Source organism: Phalacrocorax aristotelis, chromosome 2, assembly GCF_949628215.1.
Source record: "Phalacrocorax aristotelis chromosome 2, bGulAri2.1, whole genome shotgun sequence".
Taxonomy (NCBI): Eukaryota; Metazoa; Chordata; class Aves; order Suliformes; family Phalacrocoracidae; genus Phalacrocorax; species Phalacrocorax aristotelis.
The window spans coordinates 2,953,325-2,968,085 of NC_134277.1; the positions used below are offsets into that span (position 1 = coordinate 2,953,325).

At 43.7% G+C, this 14,761-nt stretch overlaps 1 protein-coding gene across 2 annotated transcripts in view; it reads right to left on the reverse strand.

Moving 5' to 3' along the window:
* Positions 1 to 3,913: 3,913 nt before the first annotated feature.
* Positions 3,914 to 14,761, reverse strand: part of WNT9A (Wnt family member 9A) — a 59,458-nt gene continuing 48,610 nt past the window's right edge. For both annotated transcript variants that reach the window (XM_075082149.1, XM_075082150.1), the window contains exon 4: positions 3,914 to 10,758. In XM_075082149.1, coding sequence (XP_074938250.1) covers positions 10,285 to 10,758 — 474 coding nt within the window. In that variant the 3' untranslated portion in view covers positions 3,914 to 10,284. The remainder of the gene's footprint in view (positions 10,759 to 14,761) is intronic.

The window sequence follows — 14,761 nt, forward strand, 5'->3', positions numbered from 1 at the left end:
TGGAGATGTAGCCAGAAAACCTAATCCACTTCCTATATTGACACTGTGACTCTTGGATGTACAAGCAGAGATGACATGGGACAGGATGTAGGCAGTGAAATGGCTCTTCCTCTTTTTCCAAGCAACTGACAGCATCGCTTCTCACTACCTCTATATCCCAGGTCCTGAGGGAAATGCTCCATTTTGCATTTGACAGAGCTACACCCTTTATTAGCCCAGCTACAGCCCACCAGTACTGTAGCCAACAGCACACAAGGGAGTCATATGTTTAGCATCATCTCCAGCCAGCTTTGATTCCCACTGGCAGACGTGGAGGAGACAGCTTCTAGCATAAGCCTGGGGAGCCAGGCTTGAAGAAAATCCATAGGAAAACACAAGAATCCTGCTGCTATCCCATCTGCTTCCCATTGCAGAAAGGCAGGATATGAACACTGAAGTGTAGCATGAGTTGCATATTTTTCCTGCCCACCAGTGGTAACCTCACATCTCGAATAGTATTGAGGGCACTTATAGCTACCTGGTTCTAGGCCTGGTTCTCAAAATCGCCAAGGCATGAGTTTGGGCAAGTCACATCTCCTTTCTAGTCCTCTTTCATGTCTCTGACTCTGTGTCTGTGCTTCTTTTTAGACTGAAAGAGAGTAGTCATAGCATCTGTCTCTTAAATAATTCATTTAGGACCTCTACAACTAGACAGTCAAAAGCACCCATGCAGCTTGAGCTATGTTAATGATGAAGATGAATGAATAGCTGCGACCTGACTCTCCCGTCTCATCTCTTGGTGATTAATTTTATTTTTGTCCAAGTAAAAGTCAGATTTTCATCCTTCATGCCTATGTTAGAGGAATCCCTGTATAAAATTTGTCCCCTCATTATTTTTTCTCTCTCCTTCTCCACTTTCTGGTTATTTTGCTCACAAATACACATGCTTTTCTACATTCCCCTGTGCTCAGTCGCTAGTTTAGTTTGCTAGCTGGGCTACACACACAGTTCCACACAAAACACATGCCTCAGATGCGTAGCACGTCTGAGGTTCAGGCAAGTCCTTACTTCTTTCCAAGCTAACCCACCTCTATTGTTTATTGGATTTTACTTTAGTGCTCATGCTCGCCTGCTTCTCAGCACATCCACAGATGGAGGCTGAAACCTCCTTCTTGCAAAGACCTAGCAGTGGCCCTAAGGAAAGCAGTGGGAGAAAAGGGGGAAGGAGACTAATTTTATTTTTCTGGACGTCTCTCATTTGATACTTTTTTTTTTTTTTTTTTAAATCCCAGATTCTTACAATATGCATTCTAGCTTCACCCACTTCCTCTGTGGGAACAGCTGTCAAAACGCTGTAACATCCTAGGCTACTGCGGCTTTACGATGCACATTAGCAGCTCTTTAAGGGTCTGGCGGAGGCTGGCTGTGAGGTTTCAAGCCTGTGATTTCTCATTACCCAACTGCCAGGAAGTGTAACGCAAGGTCGGATGGGAAGCTGAAGAAGGCAGGGAGGTACGCTGCAGGGTTTGACGGGAGGTAGACCACAGGTCATTCCATGGATCCCCCATCTCCAATCCTCCACTTTTCTTGCTTAAAACCACCAGGACCAAATATCAGCCAAAGTATCTGCCTGACTTGTCAGAGCCTGGTGCTGATCATTCTCATCACAAGGGGCAAAGCAAAACAGAAGTGGAAGGTGTATTGGTTGTGCAGGGTTCTCACTGATTTAGTAAACATAACGTTTACTAAATATTAGTTTAGTATCCGATGTTGCAGATAATAAGCTGTGAGGTGTGTAACAGTGCGATACGATACTAACATCAGCGTGATACTGGATAATGATACCATCATCTCAGTATGATGATGGACAGCAGTGATTCTGTGTGAAGTACTGAGACGCTATCTCTTAAAGGGTTGGTTAAAGGCCTGGATGTGATTGCTGCACCGCAGTGGAAAATGAGATTGGAAGACAAAATAAATGCAAGAATTTTTTCATGCATAGGAAGGAGAGAAATAGATAACCAACTCTAACTTTGTGAAGTACTTTGGAGACACAAGTCAGAGTTTTAAAAGTCCTCCAGCACACCACCAAGAACACAGCAGCCCTTGTTCAATAGTCTAACTTGGGACATACAGAAGGCTGTCAAGGGTACACTGAGAGGACAGCTGGAGCTAAAGCTCTTTCCAAGCTCAGTTTTTCTGTTACGTGCCCAGTCAGCCTACCAAGCAACTTGGGTTGGCTGTCTGCTTGTTTGAATCATGTGGACCACTCTTAGCTGCCTCGACAGGATGCCAAACCATTGAGGAGTACCTGGATACAAGCAGGAGAGCCATTAAGTTACTGCAGGGTATGAAGTTACCTCCTGCCAGCTGAACAACCATTATTGGTTGTGTGCTTTTCCTTACCTCACCCCATGAAGATGCTTTATGATAACATGATTACTTGACCATTGAGGGAGATGACAAGGATGCCTGTGCCTGGTTGCCTGCCTCAACAGAGAGTAGCCCAGTAATCTAAATAGCCTCTTACTTAGTAGCTCACCACCTGCTATCTCAATGAGGTCTTTTCTGCCACAAGTTTTGTCTACTCAGGGCTAGATTTTGGGTTGGATTGGTTGTTTGTTTTAAACATCTTGAGCAGTTGGCCCTCAGGTGGCTGCTGGTTGATTTCTCAGCTTTCTCCTCATCCACATGAAAAGCAGCATCTGTGAACTGTGCCACAACTGTGGTCCAGAGAAACAGCATCTCATTGCATGCACCCATGTATGGGGGCACAATGTTATTTCTCAGAGGCTTTACAAACCCAAATCATCCATGTTCGGGTCATTAGTAGGTTATGAGGTGAACAGCAATGGGCTCTGGTTATTTAAAGCTCAGCTGAATTTTAGGTACTAAATAGCTCCAGGGGCCCATTGCAAAGAAAAAGATATTTGGTCAGGCAAGAGAGTATGTAGCCTGGGATAATGACTATTTTTTTAATCGTTGTCACTCAGCCAGACTAAATTTGGCCACATCCCCCGTTCTGAGCTCCTGCCAGATACTCGATCAGAGTAACTTTGCGATCACTTCATGACAGTGACATTCTGCTGAGGTACCGTGACTTCCCCAGCAAAGCATGATGACTAATGCAATCCCATGAAAAGCTGATGGAGTCCATCAACCTCCTGAGATTGTTTAACATTGTATTGCTCAAAACACTGGCACAGCAACTGGCCCGAACGACAGCACTGAATCAGATCATACACTGCAAGCTGTTGCACTGGGAGGGCAGGCATTCTGGGGAGGGGAGCAGAAATCTGGGGGGCTTGGCCTTGCTGTAGACATTGTTGTGCAAAATTGGCATAGAGGCATTTCTTCATCTCAAGGTCATGCTAGGAGGGCAACTACATTTAAACTTCTGAAGCAGTACGTTGGCTGTGATCAAAGGGCCAGCTCAAGGACCTAGGAGGGACAGATCTCAGGGTTCACTTGGCAAGGGTTAATTGTTGCCAAGGCTGGGCTTGTTAAGGACTTGTTTCCTGAGCTGTTGACTCTGCTTTCTGAAGGTGTAATTACTGCAGAAAGAAAAGGAGAACACCACTTTCTCCTATGAAGGTTGTGAGCATCCTTTCCCCTGAAGGCCTGGGGGCTTTCAAAGGGGGAAGGCAACAATGGGACCAAATAGATTAGGATTTCTACCACTCAACCAATTAATGGGAATCTTTTCACCTCTCCCAAAGCATACTGTGACCTCAGGTTGGAAATACACCATCCTACTCCTCTAGGCACCACACTTGCCACCCTACTAGGCTTAACAGCCTTTCGAGGCTTACATTAGCCACAGGTGCAGGCTGAGTGGAGGTCAGGAGTAGTGCCGAGGCAGACACATGGGCTCCTGCAACAACTGAACATAGACCTTTTTCAGCAGATGTGAAAAAGAGGAGCACGCTTCAAGTATAATTTAAAATACATTTATTGTTTCATTTGTTCTGGCTTTTTTTTGTTATACAAAGATGTTAAATAACTTAAATACATTCTCAACAGTCACTCAGAATCAGATTTATACCTACAAGCTGTACATATGAGGTAGAGAAAAATAACTTAGGCTCCCATAAGACATTGGAAAACAAAAAAAACGAAAACAAAAGAAAAATATTAATCCTTCATGTTAGTATTCCCACCTCCCTTTAAAAGGAAATGCCATCCCAAGGGTGCAAAACAAATCCTAGACTTTACATTCAGGCTTCAAAGGGCGTTGTTAGAGACTGGGGTGGGTTGGAACAAGGGAAAATTCCTGTGCTAGTTTGATGATCGTTGTTTCAGATGGGTCCATGCCCAAGGGGAGCTGGCAGGGTTATCTGCCCATACTTTGATTAGTCCTGAATTCATCCCCACATCTATTAACCTGGGTGTCCATAACTTTATCCCCTTCTATTGTCGTCAGGGAGAAACTGGCACCTTCACATGGGCCAAAACAGCTTCTAGAGGTGCCTACACTGATTGCAGGCTCCTTATCTAAGGGGGGATGACTCCAGGCCCATTGCAAAAGCCCCACTACACCAAGTGTGTCAGCATCTCTCCCAACTTTCCTGAGGAACCCTGTGGTGAAAGAGAGGTGTGGGTGAGGGAGGAACCTCCCATCCCTTTGGGTCACCTGGCCCAATGCTGCTGGTAAGGGTTTTGCCCATTTCTGAAAACTTTCAGCAACTACTGAGAAAAATATGTTATTCAGACACATCCCCCGATAGCCTGCTGAATTTTATGTGTCTGAATATTTTAAGGTCTTAATTTACACCCTGCTCACTCCCTGCCCCTGAAGAAATGTAGTTACAGGAAGCCTACCGTGATGCCAGAATTAAGCTGTGCTTGCAATATCCATTTGCTTTTCCTCCCCACTCACAAATAATAGAGATCCCCTTTTTTGTTATGATTCAGAACTATTGTGTTTCCTGGAACGTATAGATAGCTTGGTCAGATCCAATGCTCATCAGTGAAAAATAGATCTAAAAGCTATTCTATGGTAACATCCATGGCCCCAAGCTTAACTGCTCTAGCAATGACCAGATTTCAACAGGCCTGATCCTGTCCCATAATGAGCCTCCTTCAAGTTACACAGGCAGTAATGATCATAAAAGGCACTATTTCTCTTGCGGGAAAATGTTGCTTTCCAGAAGTCATCACCTAGTTAGCGCCCTGAAAACCGACAGCCAGGATGAGCTGACCACGGAAGCCAGACTCAACCCAACAGATGTGCACAGAGCTGAATAAACCAGGAATGAAGAGCTTTGCTGCACCTGTTTTATTGAGTATAGAACAGACCTAATTTTACTGCAACATCAACTAAGGAATTTTTCACAGGCACTATAATCCACCAGAAAATTACTTTAAGCAGCATCTACTCCATGAAAGTACCCTTGAGAAATCTGTCCCTTCATCTGGGTTCTCATCCAACCCTACTACGGCCAAACCAACCTAACTTCTCCTCATGTGTTGGCTAAAATAGGGCAGCTGAAAAACAATTAACAAAGAAATTTAAGACCTGGGCTGAAAGAAGGCAGATGTGTACGAGCTGGCCGACAACAAAAAACCCTCAGAAATTATTTCGCCCCGATCAAGTCTCCAAACCAGCAATCCCAAAAGCTCTTTTGAAAACAGATGGTCCATAACTCACCCCCTGCTTCCAAAGGTGAACGATGGGCTTCCTGAACCACAGTAGACCAAGTTCCCAGCTCCCCGGTTTTACATTGCCCCATTCAAATAAATAAAAATTGCCTGTGTTAGGATCAAGCTTGGAATTTGGTCCTCTTCATTTAACCTTCCCATGTACTTGGATTACTTTCTTTTTCCCCAACAAGCTTTTTAAGAGTCGTCCTTCCCAAGTCAACTGATATCAATGGCAAATATCTAGTTATTAGAAATAGGTTTCAGATTTTCTCCATCCAGAGCCATCTCAAGACCAGGATGCACAAATATAAAGGGTAAGCCTGAGGTTTTGGGGTAAGTTTTTGTATTTTAAGTACAAGCTACTGATTCTTCATACGTCATTTTTAGTGTCAGGAATCAAACAAATGAAAAAAAAAAAAAGCCCCTTGGATTAAACACTGCTTGTTTCACCAACTGGAGTCTTTTGAGAGCTGGAAGACAATGAGAATGTAATGTTTAGGACTTGTTTTGCATGTCTCCACATCCGGCATATATGAGTCAGTCACACAGAATAGAAGCTTGTTAAAAAACAGATGACGGGTGCAACAATTATTTGTGTGGGTTTTTATTTCTTTTAATAGAAAATTCTAATATAAAACAGCAAACATTTTCAGTTTGCCTTGTTTACAAAAATATTATATATATTTTTTATATTTCTGACATAACTAAATGCACTATTCAATAAAAATATTCTTCCATCAGCTAACTTCTCTTTTAAAAAAATTAATAAAAAAGTTATATAAATAATGGTTGCACCCCCCCCCACCCCAAAACTGATCTCGCAAGTCTTGCTGGATCAGCTTAGGAGAACCAACACTTTGACACTTTTGGGGGGGACAGGGGGTGAAAGGGGATCAGAAACCAGAGACCTCCCCTACACCCATCCATCCTTCTCCAGTTACATCTGCTGCAAAAACCTGTTTCTCTGGGGGTAAGTAAAAGGGGAAAAGTTGCTTTGCACTTTTTTTTTTTTTAATATGAAATGACACCATGAAAGATTCAGGGACCCAAATCCACTCATAGTAGTTTTACAAAAATGAGCAATTTCATTGAATTGCACTGGAGATCCCATGGTGTGGTGGTAGAATTAGCCTCTCTGGAAATATCCAGTTTCATACAGCTGGAACGAAAAGGGTTTTGCAGGACATTACCAAATGTTTTATAGAGGACTTCAGGGTCTCTTCTCCAGGGTTTTCTGAAGTCATATATGGAGTAGCACAAGCAGAAGGTGCTGTTCCATGGGTTAATTCGATTCCAGCACACATCTATCCCCGGCTGAAAACCCAGGTCAAGCACTTGAGAGGGGTTTGAGAGGGTTTGACATCTTCTCTTGTTTCATCCTACTCGATCTCCACTGGATTTTTCCAAAACGAGGCTTTTCCCCCCATTCTTTCTTCAAAGATAAGGCAAACATTGGAAAACGCTGGAACTAAACAACACCCCACCCAAAACACACACAATGTGGTGGGGGAAGAAGAAAAATAACCCACATATGTTTTACCACCCTAGGTCAAAAGGCCAAGAAGACAAGTTCTCCTGATTTCAGAGTGTTAGTATATTTTATACACTGCCTATACATTTAACACATGTGCCTCGCTACTATTTAGTTATTTATAATTTTTTTTAACCACAGGAGAATAAACCTTGCTATTTACAATATATAACAGGCAAGTAATATATCCACATTAACATAAATACAATTTGTTTTTTGTGTTTTTTTTTTTCTTTTTTTAAATACTTACAGAAAGCATCCAGGCTTCAGTGCGTGAGTTATAATACACAGAAGAGCTCTTTCACTCAGTAGTTCATTCACTCTTTGCGTCTTTCTTCTAGTCAAGCTTTGACAGTCTGCCTTATTGCCCACCCATCTCTCTCCCCCCCCTCACTACCAAACACGCCAGGCTACCCTATCCCATCCGACCCAGGCGTTTGCTCTGCAATGGTATCGATGCCAACACTGCCCTCTCTTCTGCATCTAGGGACTCATTCTCCTCTCACACCAGTGCAATGTGGAGTTACTCCAGCGAGGTCAACGGAGACAGAGACACCAGTGAAAAGAAGGAAAATTAGGCCCATGGTTTAAATATAACAATAATAATATTAATAATAATAATGCACATAAATTGTGGCCCATTCTTCAAGAACAAATATTTTTTTAAAAAAGAATGGGACCAGAAATAGTAATTCAGACCAAAAATCCTCCTGTTTTGAGCAGGTTTGGATCCAGCCTTACTTTGGAGGGGAAGAGCTATTCTAGCACACACACAAAAATGTAACAGTGAGTTTGCACATAACGTGTGAGAGAGAGACAGAGGGAGAAAGAGAATTTAACATAATACCACATTGAAACCATAAGAGGGTCCTTCTGAAGGGCTTTACAATAAATAAATGTTCATTCAATATTTATATATATATTTATGTGTCAGCATGCGTGTATATATATACACACACATGCACGCACTGAATAATAGGTTTCTAGTCAGTTTATTTTTTTAAACCATTAGATAAACTGCTCGTGGGTCACTTTCAAAGCGGTGCACGTCCCAGAAGCCACAAGACCTTCCTGCAAACTCTCTGCGTTGAACGCACCACCGCGCGTTTGCCGTGGGGGAAGGGACAAACACCATGTGTGGATCCCTCCTGTTCCAGCACTACCCCAACCTCCAGAATCGTACAGCAAATAAGAAAACATCAAAAAAAGAGACACCATGCTTCACGTTGCAGGACCATAGCGATGTTAAGAGTAACATCCTGTCTCTCCCCATACCCTCACCTCAAGATTTAATGCCAATGAGCCAAGCTGGACTGCATGTATTTATTACCAAGAAAAAAAAGAAAAAATCTTTTCTCCTCCCAGTAGATGCACATGAAGAGCTTAAATATTAGTGGCTACTATTTCGGGGGGAGAAATTAAAAAAGCTTAAAGAAAAAATATTAAGAAAAAACACCTTGAAAATAATGGTCCATCTAGGAAAAATGCTCTCTTTTTGCTTGGCTAATATCTACTACTGCTTGAAAAACTCCAGCCAGCTTTCCTCTTTTGAGAGCTAGATCGTATATAAAATTAGTGAAAATTGCTACCACTGGACAAATCAAAAATTGCTACCAAAAGTAAAATAAAATGCCCTCCGCTTTCCAGTGTTTCTTTAGAAAGCTTCGTTGAGGCATTCACTGGCTGCTTCCAATCCACTTTTATATGACTGAAGGGTATTGCCACATCAAGACCTGGACTGTAAGTATCCTCTTCAAAGAAAAATCAAAATGCTGAAGGTTGTCATCTACTTCACAGCATCAGAGCAATCTACCACTGCAGTCAACTTCTGGTTTCTCTGGACACTTGATAGTTTGTCTCTTCATTGATTGCTTGTTCCGAATCAATAGCTGGTTACCATTTAGCAGTTGTATTTTTAAAATACAGTTCTCAATCTAGTGGTTAAAAAAAAATCTTAAGGTCATAGGGTTTACATACAGCTTGTGTCATGTACCACTGCCATGGTTTAGAGTAAATGGAATGATGACCTAGTAAAAGAAAAGTCAACTCCTCCAGAGGTCTGATCCAGTCCAAAATGGCTGCTATACAATGCAAGACAACACTGCGTTCCAAGATGCACTGGAATTTCTCTTGTCCTACTCAGAAACACATGTCCAAATTCAGCTGGCATAAGGTTAGGAAGTTCCAGTTCAGATTTCTGAAGCAGTTACCACAGGGTAAATTCAATCAACAAGAGGTGGGAAGAGGAGAGAAAAAGAAATCATGCACAAATTGAAAATAAAAGTATCTAGTGGTTTGTTTAAAAAAAATTAAGACAGCAATAGTGCTAAAGAAACTGCACTTGAAGCAATTGTTTTAAAAAAAGAACGTGTGATTGGACTGAAGGGGACAGGCACGTCAGATTTTCTACTGTCTTCCCAACCTCTTTCTCAGATATATTTCTGTCTGCAACATGGTGGACCCAACATTTTTTGAGCTGTATTTGGTGATCAAAGCATGTGGATATGGAGCAGTCGTTTAAAAGCTTACCCTCCCTGTGGGCCTCTCTGTCAGAGCCTTGTTTGCTCGATGTGCAGAAACTCCACTAGAGGAACCATCAGGGCTGTTCCTGCTCACCCTACACACCTGTCTCCAGTTTTAGAAGGGGAAATGAATGACTGCTTCCCATACCATCACTTCCAAAGCAGAAAGATCTTTATCTGCTTAGCTCTCTAAGCAGTTGGGTAAGCTTCAGGAATAAAGTAGTACAGGTTACTTATGCCAAAGAGAATATATTAGCCCAGGAGCTCATGGAGGATTGGTGAAACAATCAAGATGTTCCAAGGATGAATGATCTGTCAAACTGCGTGGATGACTAAGGTGAAGGTCAACTGGTGTCTAACCCCAGTGTGACAGGCACTTATTTCCACATGGTTGGACCTCATTAAAATTCAGTCTACAGGAAAACAAAACAAAACAAAACCAAAAACAAAACAGCAACACAGCTGGGTCACCTGTACCCTACAAAGTGCTTATGTCTCAACATAGCTTTCAGATCCCAGAAGGTCAATCAAACCCTGTTTGTCTCCATATGTAGTTCTCATAGATCGCCATCACCCGTCACCAAGGGTTGCCATCGAGCAGAAGACGCATCAGTCTTTGCAGGTGTAAACCTCTTCTCTCTGGGTGCATTGCTTGCATTCCACATAGCAGCACCAACGGACCTGGCACTGGCACGGACGGGTGACCACCCGGCTCTGCGTATTGTGCCCTCGCCCGCAGCAGATGCTGTCACAGTTCTTGTCTTTGTAACATTTCCTTCCCGAAGTCCCAGGCGAGTATCTACTCATCATACAGAAGCTCGGGGAATCGTCAATGTAGACAAGATCCGTAGTCCTTGGGATTTGATCACTGTGACCAGGGATGGACTTCTTGGGTGGAGAGATGTCTCCTTCCCCAGTGGCCTCGTTGGTAGTGCTGCCCACTTTGAGCGATGTCTCATACTTTTGCTTCAGCTGCTTCCCTATTTCATGGAACGGAGAGAGCTGCCTCCAGCACGTTCGGACAGTACAGGATCCAGATACACCATGGCATTTACAGGTTGTCTCTACTCCAGCTTTAATGACCTGCAGACACACAGGGCCCCAAAAGAAAATCAGTTACGGGGGAAGAAATCAAGACAGAGCAAAAAAACACCCTATTTTCTAGAAAAGAATCCTGGAACACAAAGTTGATGACAACACAAAAACTGTCTGTTGGAAGAGGACAGAAAACACACGACACAGGAAACACATTTTAGAAGGGTCCCAGTTTCCAGGAATATGACGTTTACCTGCTGGAATATTGCTTTGTTGACTAGCTAATGACACTAGTAAGGCGTACAAAGGCTATCTGGTGCTGGCACTCATCTAGATAGACAACAGTTCTGAAGCTGTGATGCAACTAAGATTAATACGTATTTTAAGGCCTATTTATCTACTTTAAGAACCCAGAGACAAGATGTAACAAAAGTTGAAGGAGTTGGTTTAGTGGAGAGAAGAGGGAGAGAGAGCTGCTGTAACACACAGACAGGTGGGGTGGCACATGCTCCAGAACATGAGCGTGGACAGTAGGAACCTCCTCCACACCGCCATACACAGGATACCTCATTAAACTCACACCGCTCCCAATTAGCGGCACAGGCTCAGGGGAAACACGGTTAAGCTGTGCCGTTTCCACCAGCAGCGACTAGGTATAGCATCCTACCCAGTTCACGTTGTGACTGAGAAAAAAACTTTGTGTAGCTGAAGTTATATATGAGTCCTCAAGAACAACAGCCTGAATCACCACCACCAAAAACGTCAGCTCCAAAAGCATCTAGGTAGCTTCTGCCTCTCCGGCCTGCATTCAGGATCCTGCTCTGGAGTGTGGCAGCATGTCCAAAAGTACCTGCCAATTTTTTTCTGCTAGCAATGAAGCCTGCATGTGCTGTTAAAAACAAAGAGTGCCATTGCTTGCTGGCCAAATACATGTTTAATGAAGCATGTTTTCATACAGGGTAAAGCCCAAGGCTGCTTCAGTCTCCTCTGTGCCCTTCCTTTCTCTGAAAAATTAAGATGTGAAGAAATGGAAAACAGACCCCTGTGTAAAGGGTTCAGTAATTCCAGGTGCTTTAATGCAGCCCCCAGGATTTACTCTGCCTGTGGTACCAGCTGTAGGCAGCTTGGAAAGGGAATCTAGCTTCTCGCACATTGTTTCAAAGGGAAAAACATGACATCTGGGTTGATGCTGCAGTGAGAAGTGTCCATCCCAGTGGGTTCAGCCCATCAGGCAGTGACCCCTGAGGACTATGACAGGCCTGGTGGCTGCAGGGAGGTCTAGGGGAGCAGTCTTTGGTTATAAACCAGAGAAAGGATGTGGGGCAGACACTCTGCAGGGAGATAAAAGGACTTAAAATTTTCGGTTCTGGCCATGGGAACAGGCTCCCTGTACTATAAGCTGCCCCATCTGCCCCATCATGAGCAAGCAGGAGCTGCCCCATATCAGGATGAGGAACCTCAACTGCTGCCTTGATGACAGCAGCACCTCAGGGTGAGTAGATCTTGAGATCTGACCAGGCAAGACAGTGAGCAAGGCCACAAGTGTTTACAAAAAGCCTGACCCAGAGATGGAAAAACCACTTAGCTAAGCACTGTGTAGGGATAAACGGCATCCCACGGGCATTCAGAGGCTGCTGCGCCCAAATGTTGGCTACAGAAGCCACTGTCCAGGAAAGACCACGCCGCAAGGTTAGAGTCCCAGGCTTGCATAAGTCCTATAATGTTTTGATAGAACCTTCTTAAGGTGCTCCCAACTAGAATGGAAACGTATATTTATTCTCTCCACACAAAAAAAGCAGAGCACTTGCGACCTAGGTCTTCAAACTCAAGGTGAAAAAGAAAAGGAAGATGTTTAAACCTTAGGAAACTGAAGTGCATTATGTCCCCTCCACACCACGACTCTCACATTAAACTTTGTGCCTCCTTATGCCTCTTGCCTGCAATATCAATGGCAAAGCTCAGTTTCAAATCCTTTATTTTAATAGGTAAACACTTGTAGTGGGTTTTGTAATGAGAAATTAGGTTCATCTCACAGATCCCTAAACGATGGAAATAACTTCAAGAAAACACATACATTTACTGTCTGATAAAGTTATTCACAAGGCAAAATAAAGTCAGTCTCCATATAGGAAGGTGTTCAGATCTTGCCTGAGGATAGCTTGCATGGGAATAGCTCTTCAGACCTCCACAACGCATAAATACAGAAGGAAGAGCAGAGCCAGTGGAGCCACAGTGGTCACATACGAGATGGAGGGAACAGAAAGAGAAGGTTATTTTCAACAGCAAAAGCAGCATGGGAAGGAGAAGCAGTATCAGGAGGGGAAGAGAAGAAAGCAATGAGACAGTCAATTCATCTTAGAGAGACACAAAGGTGCTAAGAGTCCCCCAGGTGCTGTAAAGGACCCCATACCCATAAACTGACTGATGCTAAACAAAGGATCCTGTCCTTTTCAAATCAGACAGCAATAAAGATGCTTCATGGCACAAAAGGATATTCATCTCCTTATAAATGGCATCTGAATGTTCTTGCCCACCCTCTCCAGAGGTAGGTTTACGCTTGGGAATCCTCCATGGGCAACATGAGAGCGGACAAGTTATTTGGACAGTCACAGATAACCTGCATTTTGTCCACAGATTATAAATATGTATTTATAGATCTAGTTCTCCTTTCCCCCCCCCACCCCCCCAAAATAGGATACATTTTGACATTAAATGGGTAAAGTATAACCACCCCTTAAAATAGCAAGTTAGAACAGAGCCTGTTTTATAGAGCTGCCTCCTGACAAGGTACTACTGAAATGCCCTTCCTTTGAGCATCTACAGCATCTGAAAAATTAAAATGAAATCTCCCCCTTCTGCCCATTATGGCATCTGCCAACATTATGGCCTCATGACAACAGAGGACTGGCTCCAGTCCATTTCCTGACCATCCGGTTCTTAATTATTTGGCTGCATGAGTCCTACTGAGCACCATGTGCAAATGTGCAATAGGTCATGGACTCAGAATTGGGGTCTGGCCCAATCCTGATATTACAGAGACATTTTTAGAAAGACACTCTGCATAATACGGCCTTCAGCAAAGCCCAGCCAATGGTCACACTTCATTCCTGCGACAGCCAAGACCTTTTCAAATGCAATCCAATAATACACAGTAGCATTCAAACAAGTGACGGGTTACAGAGGGAGATGTGTTACTGCTTTTAGTACTCAGCTGGGCCGGCTTGGTTAGGGGCTGTTACGCTTTGCATGCCAAAGCGTCTAGCCAACTCTGCAAGAAATCCCACAATGTTAGACAAGAGCATACAGAACACATTTCAACACCAACAAAAAAAACCTTGCCCATTCTGTCCCTCATGTAAAGTCACATTTCACTGGTTGTCCAGAAGTGAGAGCTGAGTTCATGTGAAACAAAGCTCCCATACCTGATTTCACGCCCAGACCATCAACGAACTGGGCAAAATTGCTGAGATACTTGCAGAAGTGCTACACACTGCAGTCATTCATCAGTTCAGGCTTTTCTCAACCCTTCCACCTCCCCCAACCCATTTGCATCTGCTCCACCTGGTAAAGGAGACAACAACTATTGTACAGGAGATGGGAAAGCAAGAAACCAACAGGAATTGGCTCGGCTGGTAGACATGTCCCTGTGCACAGGCTTGGCTGGATTTAGAGCTGGTTGAACAAGGCATGGTCATGAAATGCAGGAAGGCAATCTAGACACGGGGCTCAGTGGGAGAGCAGACATTGCAGGTGCAGGATATTCGAGGCATCCACACAGAGCTGGTAGATACGGCACAACACACCCAGACCTTGATGGATTGGCAGCTAGCAGATGGCAGCAAACCTTCAGTCAGGAATAGGCATGTAGGTTTAGGCACCTGAATCACTCCATCCAGCCAGGGTTGACCTCCCTGAGGCAGACATTTGAGTTTAAATATCTACATTTGAGAAACACCTCTAAACTCCCAGCCAACAGTGGAACCAAAGCAGGCAGGGGATCCTACAGTAAAGCAGACACCTGCACATGCTCAGCTGAACGGCTCTCCAGGCT